This window comes from Maylandia zebra, linkage group LG2, assembly GCF_041146795.1.
Source record: "Maylandia zebra isolate NMK-2024a linkage group LG2, Mzebra_GT3a, whole genome shotgun sequence".
NCBI classification, from domain to species: Eukaryota; Metazoa; Chordata; class Actinopteri; order Cichliformes; family Cichlidae; genus Maylandia; species Maylandia zebra.
Genome location: NC_135168.1, coordinates 7,196,263 through 7,210,504, shown reverse-complemented (window position 1 = coordinate 7,210,504; position 14,242 = coordinate 7,196,263). Strand labels below are relative to the sequence as shown.

General features: G+C 42.1%; 1 protein-coding gene and 1 long non-coding RNA gene across 2 annotated transcripts in view; both read left to right on the top strand.

Moving 5' to 3' along the window:
* LOC143413230 (protein NLRC3-like) overlaps window positions 1-10,152 on the top strand; it is a 154,699-nt gene extending 144,547 nt beyond the window's left edge. The window contains exons 7-12 of the mRNA XM_076875998.1: window positions 180-353; window positions 1,476-1,522; window positions 1,671-2,067; window positions 9,186-9,324; window positions 9,829-9,994; window positions 10,088-10,152. Coding sequence (XP_076732113.1) covers window positions 180-353; window positions 1,476-1,522; window positions 1,671-2,067; window positions 9,186-9,324; window positions 9,829-9,994; window positions 10,088-10,152 — 988 coding nt within the window. The remainder of the gene's footprint in view (window positions 1-179; window positions 354-1,475; window positions 1,523-1,670; window positions 2,068-9,185; window positions 9,325-9,828; window positions 9,995-10,087) is intronic.
* Window positions 1-14,242, top strand: part of LOC112432149 (uncharacterized) — a 499,305-nt gene that overhangs the window by 16,890 nt on the left and 468,173 nt on the right. The gene's annotated exons all lie outside the window — the stretch shown is intronic.

Here is a 14,242-nt window from a genome sequence, read left to right as displayed (position 1 = left end):
AGTATTTCAGTCCAAGTCAGAGTAAACTGTCACATTTTTGTCTTGTTTAAGATAAGGCAATGAGAATTCCAGCAAGTCCTGAAAAAGTTTTAAATACTGACATATCTAATAGCTTCTAACTGCACCATCAATACACTTTAACGCAAGTGTTATTTGACTTGTCTGTCAACATTTTTCAGGCTGAATGTCTGTAACCTGTCAGAGAAAAGCTGTGAAACATTGTCCTCAGTTCTCGGCTCCGAGTCCTCTAGTCTGAGAGAGTTGGACCTGAGTAACAACAACATAAAGGAGTCAGGACTGCAGCTTCTTTCTGCTGCAGTGGAGAGTCCATACTGTACATTGGAAATTCTCAGGTCAGGATTTAGTCTTTTCCACCGAAAACTATTTAAACACATATTATATCAATGGATTAAAGGCTTACTCATCAATGACTGTAATTTCAGACATGAAGCCTAAAGTCCTGTGTTTTACCATTTTGACACCTAATAATGTTAATACAACGGAATGTACAATTTCAAGTTCAGTCTACTTTAGTTCATTATACTGTTTTAGACCTGATTGAGGCACTGTGTGCTCTCTAACATGCTGTTTTGCAAAGAACAATGGGCAAGAATTTCAGTCACTAGATATGCAAAGCTGGTAGAGACAGACCATAAAAGACTGGCAGCTGTAATTGCAGCAAAAGGTGGTTCTACAAAGTATTGACTCAGGGGGCTGAATAATTACGCACACCCCACTTTGCAGTTATTTATTTGTAAAAAATGTTTGGAATCATGTATGATTTTCGTTCAACTTCTCACGTGTTCACCACTTTGTATTGGCCTTTCACGTGGAATTCCAATAAAATTAATTCATGTTTGTGGCTGTAATGTGACAAAATGTGGGAAAGTTCAAGGGGGCCAAATACTTTTGCAAGCCACTGTATGAAGTGCTTGTAAATTTACTTCAGTACATCACAGAAACAACTAACCAAAAGATCTAAAAACACAGAGGCAGCAAACTTTGTGGAAAAAAGTTACATTTGTTAGGTCTATCTGCTTCCTGGATTAGAGTCCTTGACACCCAGCTGCAGGATTTGTGAATTGTGAAGTGGGGTTATCTAAAGAAAGTTGAAAGTTAAATTGAATTTCATCATTCATCAAAACCACCATAGATGTATAGAAACTCTCTAACTCAACATGATGAGCTACATTGACTGATCACAGTCTGTTTAAGCTTTCAAGATAAACAGGAGAGGAATATAGAGATAATGAATGTCATGGTTTTAATCAGTCATATTTCATTCAATACAGTGGTGTACTTACAGATCAAGGATCAATCCAAATCATCACCAGTTTGATCCACGTAGCTATTGAAGTTTATTTGTGAAAATGTTGGACTGTTCATTTATCAGTGTGTAACAGTCTGTATGAGAGCCATGTAATGTCCATGTGTGCATGCTGACTGTGCTGCTCTGACCCCCCTCCTCCTTTCAGGGTGGAGCCTGCTGGAGTCCGATGGTTGAGACCAGGTCTGAGGAAGTGTAAGTGTGTTTTTAATGGGATTCATGAAAACAAAGCAGCACACATTCAACCATCTTCATCATGTCAGGAGTCATCATCAAAGTGTCAAGCAATGAACAGATGATGGCTCAATAACTGCAGCTGGATTGTGTTTGTTCTCTCCATCAGATTCCTGTCAACTCACAATCGACACAAACACAGTGAACACAAAGCTCCAACTGTCTGACAACAACAGGAAGGTGACACATGTGGAGGAGGTTCAGTCATATCCTGATCATCCAGACAGATTTGATGTTTATGAACAACTGCTGTGTAGAAATGGTCTGACTGGTCGCTGTTACTGGGAGGTGGAGTGGAGAGGATATGTTTATATATCAGTGAGTTACAGAAGAATCGGAAGGAAAGGAGGCAGTGATGACTGTTGGCTTGGAGGGAATGATCAGTCCTGGAGTCTGATCTGCTCTGATGGTGGTCCTCATTCTGTCAGACACAATATGATAAAAACATCCATCTCCTCCTCCTCCTCCTCCTCCTCCTCCTCCTCTGTCTTTAACAGAGCAGCAGTGTATGTAGACTGTCCTGCTGGCACTCTGTCCTTCTACAGAGTCTCCTCTGACACTCTGATCCACCTCCACACCTTCAACACCACATTCACTCAAACTCTTTATCCTGGGTTTTATTTCTGTTCTCCTTTTTCCTCAGTCTGTCTGTGCTGAGTGGAGTGTAAAGAGTGTCTCCTGTTAGAGAAACACTCTGACTGCTGAACAGATAGTTCAGTCTGTAGATGTCTGTTTGCACTAGAATAAACTTTTATAGTCCTTGCAAACAGTCAAAACTTCAATCTTTGGAAAGTCTGAAAGGTGAAGGAAATGAGAAAATATTTCTCATAGCACACTCTGTGGAGGAGAAAGTGTGTTTCAGCAAATACTATGTTATCATTTGAAAAAAGGTGATGTACAAAAAGATTGAGCATGTCTGAGGCCACGGAAAGAAAATGCATTGTGATTTCGTGCTATATAAATAAAATTGAATTGAAACTAGAAAAAAGAGGAGCACAAACACTGACTGTGAGCTCACCAACACACATATTTACACTTGGTTTTTCTTCACAGAGAAGAACACTCTTCCTGCTGCTGATCTTTCACAATAAAAGCCTTGTTAAGAAACAGAAAAACTGTAAAAAAAAAAATAAAAAAAAATAAAAACTTTGATTGAATTGGGGGAAATGTCTGAATGTATCTATTATTAAACTAAAGCTGTGTCCCAATTCAGAGGCCACATCCTTCGGAGGACCCGGCCTTCACGGTCTACGTCGGCCGGGTCCTTCGAGGACCAAGAAGGCCGGAAGTGCGAGGCTGTGAATTGGGACCGTCTAGCCTTCAGATTTGCATCACCAGCTGTCTCGGGGGAGTTTAATAAACTGAACTGTCTGCTCCTTGCCATCTAAAATATAACAGGACATTTGAGTAAATTCTCTACCATCTCACACTCCTGTTTAATCAATTTTCTGTGTGAAAATGATGGACGCATTTGTCGGCCGCATTTGGAGAAACCTTCAAATTGGGACAGCCTTCGTCAAGTCATTGTCACGTAATCGGCCTTCAAATGAGGATGCAGCCCATAAATTGGGACACAGTTTAAGAGTGTATAACTTGTTTAAGGATTATTCAGTGAATGTGAATGTGGCGTTTCCATGGTGATGAAGCACCTTCATAACAGGAAAAACACACAGTTATACCTGAAGTTACATCACTGAGCATCTAATCCTTCTTCACTGAAAGGCTTCTGGACTGTTCCAGAGAAACTATCATGATCACTGCCCTCCAGTGGTCATTGTCAGTAAATGGTAAAATGGTCTGTATTTGTATAGATAAGATAAGATAAGATAACCTTTATTAGTCCCACATGTGGGAAATTTGTTTTGTCACAGCAGGAAGTGAACAGTGCAAAAGTTATATAGCAAAATTAGAATACAATAAGAATAAAATACTGTACACAACTGTAAAGAATAGAATAAAATAAAATACTATATACAGTAGAATAAATTGAATAAAATATACAATAGGATAAAAATAGAATGCAGCGCTTTGCTAGTCACTAAGGACCCCAAAGTGCTTTACACATCCAGTCATCCATTCACATACCCATGTAGTGGCACAAAGACATCATCGTGTCCAAATGACATTATTCCAACACATCTTCTAAAAAAGAATTGTTGTCAGTTCTGACATTTTAGCTATTTTTAATAGCAGCCTTAGCTCAGGTGTTGTGCCAGCCTGTTTTAAACATGCTGTTGTACAGCCTGTACTTAAAAAACCTAATCTTGACTACTCTGTCCTCATTAACTTCAGGCCTATTTCAAAGCTCCCCTTCCTGTCGAAAATTTTGGAAAAGATTGTGTTTGTTCAGCTGCAATCTTTTGTAAACAGACACAATGTTTTTGAGAGGTTTCAGTCTGGTTTTAAAACTCTTAATAGCACAGAAACTGCACTTTTAAAAGTTCTTAATGATCTTTTATTAGTCACTGACTCAGGTGACTAAGCTGTGCTTCTGCTTTTAGATCTGACCGCTGCCTTTGATACTGTTGACCACAGCATTTTAATCTCACGGTTGGAGCATTGTGGCGTAAAGGGCAGCCCATTAGAGTGGTTCAGGTCATACCTGTCTGCCCATATGGAAAAGATATATATAAATCTTATACAGGGAGTGCAGAATTATTAGGCAAGTTGTATTTTTGAGGAATAATTTTATTATTGAACAACAACCATGTTCTCAATGAACCCAAAAAACTCATTAATATCAAAGCTGAATGTTTTTGGAAGTAGTTTTTAGTTTGTTTTTAGTTTGAGCTATTTTAGGGGGATATCTGTGTGTGCAGGTGACTATTACTGTGCATAATTATTAGGCAACTTAACAAAAAACAAATATATACCCATTTCAATTATTTATTTTTACCAGTGAAACCAATATAACATCTCCACATTCACAAATATACATTTCTGACATTCAAAAACAAAACAAAAACAAATCAGCAACCAATATAGCCACCTTTCTTTGCAAGGACCCTCAAAAGCCTGCCATCCATGGATTCTGTCAGTGTTTTGATCTGTTCACCATCAACATTGCGTGCAGCAGCAACCACAGCCTCCCAGACACTGTTCAGAGAGGTGTACTGTTTTCCCTCCTTGTAAATCTCACATTTGATGATGGACCACAGGTTCTCAATGGGGTTCAGATCAGGTGAACAAGGAGGCCATGTCATTAGTTTTTCTTCTTTTATACCCTTTCTTGCCAGCCACGCTGTGGAGTACTTGGACGCGTGTGATGGAGCATTGTCCTGCATGGAAATCATGTTTTTCTTGAAGGATGCAGACTTCTTCCTGTACCACTGCTTGAAGAAGGTGTCTTCCAGAAACTGGCAGTAGGACTGGGAGTTGAGCTTGACTCCATCCTCAACCCGAAAAGGCCCCACAAGCTCATCTTTGATGATACCAGCCCAAACCAGTACTCCACCTCCACCTTGCTGGCGTCTGAGTCGGACTGGAGCTCTCTGCCCTTTACCAATCCAGCCACGGGCCCATCCATCTGGCCCATCAAGACTCACTCTCATTTCATCAGTCCATAAAACCTTAGAAAAATCAGTCTTGAGATATTTCTTGGCCCAGTCTTGACGTTTCAGCTTGTGTGTCTTGTTCAGTGGTGGTCGTCTTTCAGCCTTTCTTACCTTGGCCATGTCTCTGAGTATTGCACACCTTGTGCTTTTGGGCACTCCAGTGATGTTGCAGCTCTGAAATATGGCCAAACTGGTGGCAAGTGGCATCTTGGCAGCTGCACACTTGACTTTTCTCAGTTCATGGGCAGTTATTTTGCGCCTTGGTTTTTCCACACGCTTCTTGCGACCCTGTTGACTATTTTGAATGAAACGCTTGATTGTTCGATGATCACGCTTCAGAAGCTTTGCAATTTTGAGACTGCTGCATCCCTATGCAAGATATCTCACTATTTTTGACTTTTCTGAGCCTGTCAAGTCCTTCTTTTGACCCATTTTGCCAAAGGAAAGGAAGTTGCCTAATAATTATGCACACCAGATATAGGGTGTTGATGTCATTAGACCACACCCCTTCTCATTACAGAGATGCACATCACCTAATATGCTTAATTGGTAGTAGGCTTTCGAGCCTATACAACTTGGAGTAAGACAACATGCATGAAGAGGATGATGTGGACAAAATACTCATTTGCCTAATAATTCTGCACTCCCTGTAAAGTTTGTATCTGTCTTGTGTGAAACTTGTATGAAAAGCATACAAGGGTGAAAACAGATATAAGATCCCTTGAAAAATTATATAATGAAACTTGTATGTTTTGGATACTTACTAAAACAATATATGAAAGTAATGAGAAAGTGGCCACTTTCATGAGTAAATCATATAAGTTTTTACTATTTCTTTTCCATATGGGTGACCAACCCGTTCTCACTCCCGACACGTAAAATACTGACGATTTGTCATGTCCTTTAACTTCTCATGCTGACGCTAAAGGTACCCTTCCACGTTTTTATGCGACGCTGTGGGTTGTCAATTCATTCTAATATAAACCCGCTCGCGGCGATCAGAGACGCTTCGAGCAGAGGCTCCAGCCATCTATTTACTCCAATAATAACCCTGTCACGGCGAAACATGATGCCGTGAAGCACAATCTAACTGGAGAACCGGGGACCCTCTCCACGAACAGGTTTTTCTCCCTAATTTAATGCTTTCTTTTAATGAAATCGTTAACATTTCTCAACAAAAACACATGAAGGTATCACTGATAATTCAACAATAAAATAGCTTCATGTTGTGGCCATCACACAGTGTTTTCCAAACTGATTCACGATCTGAAAGTGCGCAGATTTAACGTACATAATCCTTTGTTAGGTTTATTATTTTCATTTCACATGTAAAACACATTTATAGATTCATTCACCACTCCTGTTAGTTTTGGATGCGCTTGGCTCCAACCAATCAGACCAATTTACGCAGACGCACTAATCCCGTAACTGCACACTACCCATAATCCTCAACCGCCATTGCTATGGAAATGAAGATAACAACAGCTTGGTGCTACCCGTTATTCCTTTATTTACTCTAAAATAATAACCAGTGATAATACGAAAATAAACTGGCCCAGTGTTTAATTATGTAATTAAAAATTGCAAATTTTATTTTTTTATTTTATTTTATTTTTTACAAATTGCAATCCGATTGTTCAGTCTGACGTCACTAGCCGTGTCTGGGTCTAAACTCCGCTGCAGGTCCATATATCAAACGATCGCTGTGGCATTACTGAGAGTTGAAAAACTGTCTAAAGTCTTTCATCTTTAATAAAATGATCAGCGTTCTGCTCTACCAGGTGTAACAATTGAGTTTAACATCCAGGCATCCATGAAAACGGAATTTATGACATTAAACGGAGTTAGAAGTTAGCAGGGAGTTAGCTTGCTAGCTTCTATCTAAACACAATATAGCATGTCCTGACTGCGGGGTTTTGGAAACAAATTCAAACGTACAGCTCTGCTATCACTTCCAGCATAAATGAAGACAGAAAACTAAACAGCAGTGACGTTTGTAGGGTAAACAAGCTAACTTTTTTCCCACTTGATAAAATTTAACGTGCGTGTTCTCGGTGGTCAGGAACAAATGTAATCACATGGCAGGATGCTGTAAAAGGACCAAACTTCAGCCAGGAGAACAACTGAGATAATCCATCCACAATACGAGGTTAGTCATTCATATACTGCTGCATGGGCTGGGCTGTAGTTACATCCTAAGGTTTTAAAAACTGAGCTTAAATAAATGATTAGCGGTAATAAAAGCCGAGGGAGGTCAACAGGGATCACTGACTGTTTTAGGAGCTTTTTGAGATCAAATAGAAGAAAATGCATAACATTAAACATGGACTCTTCACCCTCCTGCCCTCTGGGAGGCGCCACAGGAGCCTCCGGACTAAGACCACCAGGTACCGGAACAGCTTCTTCCCCACAGCTGTCAGACTCCTGAACTCTGCCTCCTGACATCTGACCCACGTTAAACTCATGGACTGAACATACACACACCCACAATGGACAACTGTACCCTCAAACACAATAATAACATGGACTGAACCACCACTCACAACTACTAGCACTTTATATAGCCTCTGTAGAAACTATCTACACCCTCACTTATCTTAACTGCACTAATGTATAGCTCTGTGTAAATAATCATTCTGTACATTCGATAATCTTTAATCCTACAACTGTTTACAACTTGCATAGTTCCCATTTCTGTATAGCTGTATATCCCAGATTCTGTAAAGTTATTTATTTCATATTCTGTATAGTTTTTCATATTTATATCCTGTTCATATCCTGTACATAGCTTGTACTCACTACAGCCTGTACATACTTATAGTTATAGAATATTCACAACATACTTCATACCGTGTACATTATAACATACCATAATAGACCCATTTCTGTAATATACTCACATATCTATATTATTGCTAATATATATTGTAATATATCTATATCACTAAAGAACTTCTGGATGGATGCAAACTGCATTTCGTTGCCCTGTACCTGTGCATGTGCAATGACAATAAAGTTGAATTCTATTCTATTCTATTCTATTCTATGTTAACAACACAAAAGCCATATTAAACGCAGACTACTTTAGGCCCGGAAGTAGGATTCGTCGCGTCATCACTGAACAACCGGATATTTATCTACAGCGCGCCTTTAGCGACACGTCAACAGATCTTAAGCAAGGCAATTGGATGGTTTTTACTGCAATGCATCTTGGGAGTCGTAGTAAATGTATCTTTCAACTCACGGTCCTGCAGCAAATTTTTCGACTCGACACGAGGCAGATGCTAGCTAAGTAAGTTGTGATAAACTCTGTGGGTAATTTGCATGTTCACTGAAATATCATCAGCTGATATTAAACTTGAAATTTTTTCACAGAGCAGTCTGTGTAACAAAAAGAACTACTTCTGCAAAAGTTTATTTAATTTTTTTTGTGATGTATTCTCATGTGTAAGACACTTGCTTGGCCACCCAGCTAATGTTAGTACTGCTCTATTTTAGCAATCTATCTTTTCTGTAATTAATTCAGTTTTTTTTAACCCTATTCTCATAATTAACTCAATATTAACGACTTTAATCTCGTGATTGATTTTTTTTCTAAATATGGTGTAATTGTCATGGTTTGCCGGGGCAAGCCGTGTGGAATATTTAGGACCTGGACGCGGCAGGTGAATGTTTATTAACGAAGGGGAAAACAAACAACAAAGGCGCTGGGAACATGAAACTGGAACCTAAACTGGGTAAAACTAACAAAACAAACCAGAAACGAAGATGCAGGGAGATCCGGGGAAATACACATGGAGAGATGCAGGGAGACCGAGGGGAAACAACACAGACTAGGGGACACAGAACATAGGAACATGAACCATGAAACAGAAGAGTACAAACACCCAAGGTAACCAAAACCACAGAATACTAATAAACTAAACATAAACACGGAGTCGCAGACTCCGGACCATGACAGTAATAGTGCCTCGTAATATAAGTTATTTCTTTGGTCACAAATTATTTTTGTAATCATTTCACCAAAACAAACCTGAAATAATCCCTACATGTTCCATTTTCATTTGCAGAAATGACAAAGCCAAAAACCAAACCATGCCCTTCCTGTCAGGCCCCAAACACCTGCAACAGGAAGACATGCAGTGGATGCCTGGGCAGCCTGAACCTAAAGGAGGGATTGAAAAAAAAAACAAGAACAGTTTAAACACAGTAACTGGGCTGCCTCTGTTAAAAACAACAGAAATGCGAGCAGGGTGGTTAATTCAGCCCAGTTGTCAGTAAGTTTTAAAGTTCTGATCTAATAAGTGGTTGGTCTGCTAGACAATTCTTTATTAATCACAGTTGTCAATGTTTTCTTGTATATCATGAAGTAAGAAACTAACAAGACATGTTAAAATATTAATTTATAAAAGAGCATAAATAAAAAAGTTATTCACATCAGAATAACATCATCACACTAAAGACATCAAACTAGAAAAAACTTCAACTATTTTTATTTAAGCTACTTCTGATTTTTAATTTAATCGGCTATTAACTGAGAGACAAAACATTTCAAGATGGATTTTATCATACATTTACAGGTTTGGTCACCATAAATACTTTTTAACTATCGACAACAATAAAACAACAAAGATGTGAAACTTAAAGGTTTGTTATACATCCGTTTGCTTACATGAAAGACTGGCTGCATGTTTTTCTTTGTTGTTCTTGCAGGTTTCAAAGCTACATGCCCTGGGCTACCAACCAATTCTGTTTCTTGGACAGTTTGACCGTGAGGGCCGTATAGTAGGGGACGTGATCACTCACATCGAACCAGCGGAAGGTGCTGCACGTGACATCCTCATGAAGATGAGGAAGCTTTATGAACACCTTCTGAGAAGTAAGATATGCTTTGTCCATTATCTGTAACCAGGTGTCCTTATCAGGTAGCCTATCCTAGCTGTCTTTGGGTGATACTCATGGTACACCCTAGATAAGAAGGCAGATCATCACGAGGTACACAGAGACAAACAAGATGGTGAGGATGAGGATAGGTAACAGTCACCAGCTATTCTATTCTATTCTACTCTACTCTATTCTGTTCTATTCTATTATTCAGCCAAGGTTCAGACCAGTAACCTTCTTGCTGTGAGGTGACAGCTGCCCTACATGTCCTGTTGCTAACATGAAAATAGTGTTATATCTGCCTTATTACCTCCCCATGTGGCGTTCACATCACCAAAGCTAGCCATACTGAACCTCTGGTGTTACCCACCTGAACAATTTTGTATGTGTGTGTGTGTATAGTATGGTCTTTCACACTCATTTATATACAAATGTAATTTTAAAAATCTTCACGAAAACCAGACCTGATAATTCTCTTCGAGACTTTCTAGTATAACAAATGTTATATAATGTTACCAATATGAACACCAAGATTCTTAAATAACGTATATACTTCTTAAGAGGTTAACTCCCTGAGGTAGTTAGCATCACCATTGTACAAAACTCTTAAGTCACAGTACTAGCTTGAAGTGTCAAATGTTATGCACTACAAAGTCAGGAAAGTAGTGTTGTTAGGTTTTGTATTGTTGATTGTCATTTATGCTTAGAAATATCTACTTATATATGCTTAGAGTTTTATATTAGTTGTAGATTGGTAGAGGTTTGATCCTTGATAGTCTGCAAACTTTGTGTGCATTAGAGAGCACTCTGGGAGCATGGGAGAGGTCGTACCTTGTCTTATTGTTTTACGGTAGGATTAACGTAGCTACGTCTGTTTTAGTTTAAGTGCTTCTTTACATATAGATGAACTGCTGGACTTCCTCACCGTGTTATCTAGGGTGAACCATCTAGGGCAGGGGTGCCCAATCCCGGTCCTCGAGAGCTACCGTCCTGCAGCTTTTAGATGCATCCCTACTCCAACACAGCTGAATCAAATGGTTTGATTACCTCTTCAGCATGCCATCGTGTTTGGCAAAGGCCTGATAACAAGCCATTCATTTGATTCAGCTGTGTTGGAGTAGGGATGCATCTAAAAGCTGCAGGATAGTAGCTCTCGAGGACTGGGATTGGGCAGCCCTGATCTAGGGTGAGGGGGAGACTACCCTCTTCCTGACCAAAGATGTTTGCTTTTGTGCTTTCATGTTATATGACCCTTTGATCAGCAGTAACACACACACACACACACACACACACACACACACACACACACACACACGTACACCTCCACATTTCAATGTATGGAACAAACGCTCACTGAAGTGTATAAATAAAAGACCAGGGCAGTCCTCAGTGCTTAGTCTCTGAGGCTCACTCTTGGTGTGTGAGCTCAGGAGGCTGCCCTTGCTAGCAAGAGAAATCTGTGTGAGTCTCAGCTAAAGAAGTGTTTTAGAATATATCTCTTAACATATATATATATATATAAAAAACACCCAGCACGCCCCTGCGAGCGGTTTATCCTTCAAGCTCGGGTCCTCTACCAGAGGCCTGGGAGCTTGAGGGTCCTGCGCAGTATCTTAGCTGTTCCCAGGACTGCGCTCTTCTGGACAGAGATCTCGATGTTATTCCCGGGATCTGCTGGAGCCACTCGCCTAGCTTGGGAGTCACCGCACCTAGTGCTCCGATTACCACGGGGACCACCATTACCTTCACCCTCCACATCCTCTCGAGCTCTTCTCTGAGCCCTTGGTATTTCTCCAGCTTCTCGTGTTCCTTCTTCCTGATATTGCTGTCATTCGGAACCGCTACATCGATCACTACGGCCGTCTTCTTCTGTTTGTCTACCACCACTATGTCCGGTTGGTTAGCCACCACCATTTTGTCCGTCTGTATCTGGAAATCCCACAGGATCTTAGCTCGGTCATTCTCCACCACCCTTGGGGGCATCTCCCATTTTGACCTCGGGACTTCCAGGTTATACTCGGCACAGATGTTCCTGTACACTATGCTGGCCACTTGGTTATGGCGTTCCATGTATGCCTTGCCTGCTAGCATCTTGCACCCTGCTGTTATGTGCTGGATTGTCTCTGGGGCATCTTTACACAGCCTGCACCTGGGGTCTTGCCTGGTGTGATAGACCCCAGCCTCTACCCCGGCCTGTCCTTCCATGATGGTTCCTCGTCTCCCTCCTCTTTCTTGTTGATGGCCCGGATCTTGTTCTTACCATTCAGCTGACTCCTCAGGACTTGCCTGACCCTCTGCAGGTGGTTGCAGCCTTTCTAGCGGCCTCTTCATGGTTCCCATTTGCCTGCGGGATCCCCAGGTACTTGTAACTGTCCTCTATGTCTGCAATGTTGCCTTCTGGTAGTTCAATCCCCTCAGTTCTGACTACCTTCCCTCTCTTTGTTACCATCCGACTACATTTCTCCAGTCCGAACAACATTCCAATGTCATTGCTGTATAGCCTGGTAGTGTGGATCAGTGAATCAATGTCTCGTTCACTCTTGGCATACAGCTTGATGTCATCCATGTACAGGAGGTGGCTGACAACTGCTCCGTTCCATAGTCGGTATCCGTAGCCAGTCTTGTTAATGATCTCACTGAGGGGGTTCAGGCCTATGCAGAACAGCAGTGGGGACAGAGCGTCTCCTTGGTAGATCCCGCACTTGATGGTGACTTGTGCTATGGGCTTGGAGTTGGCCTCTAGTGTTGTACGCCACATCCTGATGAAGGCTCTTAGGGTCCCATTGATCTTGTACAATTCTAGGCATTCCAGTATCCAGCTGTGGGGCATTGAGTCATAGGCCTTCTTGTAATCAATCCAGGCAGTGCACAGGTTGGTCAGTCTGGTCTTGCAGTCTCGGCTGACTGTTCTGTCTACCAGTAGCTGGTGTTTTGCGCCTCTGGTATTCTTGCCAATTCCTTTCTGTGTCCCACTCATGTATTGACCCATGTGCCTGTTCATCTTAGCCGATATGATGCCTGACAGGAGCTTCCATGTAGTACTGAGGCAGGTTATTGGTCGGTAGTTGGAGGGGACCGGTCCCTTCTTGGGGTCCTTGGGGATCAGGACCGTCCGACCTTCAGTTAGCCATTCCGGGTGTCTCTCGTTAACTAGCAGCTGGTTCATTTGTGCTGCCAGACGCTCGTGGAGTGCAGTCAGCTTCTTTAGCCAGTAGGCGTGAACCATGTCGGGCCCTGGTGCTGTCCAACTCTTCATACTGGAGACCCTTTCTTGGATATCTGCCACTGTGATGGTTACTGGACCCTGTTCAGGGAGGTCGCTGTGGTCTGCCCTCAGATCCACTAGCCACTGAGCATTGCCGTTATGGACTTGTTCTTCTCTTCTTCTCCTTGTTTTTTTTCTCTTTTTTTTCTTTTGCCTGTCCCGTTTGGCTCTTTTGCCATCAGAATTATTGTCTAAAGGCAAAGAAAGATGCCCAACGGATTTACTTTTTTTTTTTTTTTTTTTTTTTTTGTGTCAACGGATTTACTTTACCAAATTGACCATCCCAGCCTTGCCATAATGGTCCATTTGATTCACCTTTTCACCAGAACACAAGAGACCAAGGAAGACCAACAGAGGGGCAGCCGCGCCACTTTCCCAGTAAGAGCTGAGGAGAGTCCCAGATGAGGGCTCACTCAGCAGCCGCGGAGCAGAAGCCAGGGGGGGTTGCAGTGACGTGCCCGTGAGCTCCGCCGGCAGCCAGCTGTGCCTGAGTGACCGAGCCCCAGGCCAAGAGGCCGGGGGCACCCCACCTCCGAAGTGACTCCAGCGAGCCCCAGGCTCCAGGCCCCGATAAGCGGCCGCCAAGGAGTGAGCCAGCGTGTACCCGGACGCCCATCCCCAGACACAAAGAACCACCAACGCACCGATGTCTGAGGGAGTCCGCCACTGGCAGGGGAAGTGGTGGTGGGTGGAGATAGGCCTCCAAAACTTGGAGGGCCTGAGATGGCGTCTGATACCCAACCTGACATATAGACACAGACATACAGGCACACACAGACACAAACATCCATTCCCACCCTCATGCTCTCATATGCACTTACTCCACACTCAACCGACGTGGAGACAGACATAAAGAGACGCTGTACACGCGATCACACTCCCCAAGCGTACTCTACGAACCAGGTCTAGGTACCCTTGCCCCTGGAGGGGGGAACTGCACCCAGACCCAGGTGGTGTTACCCTTTTCCCTGCGGTGGG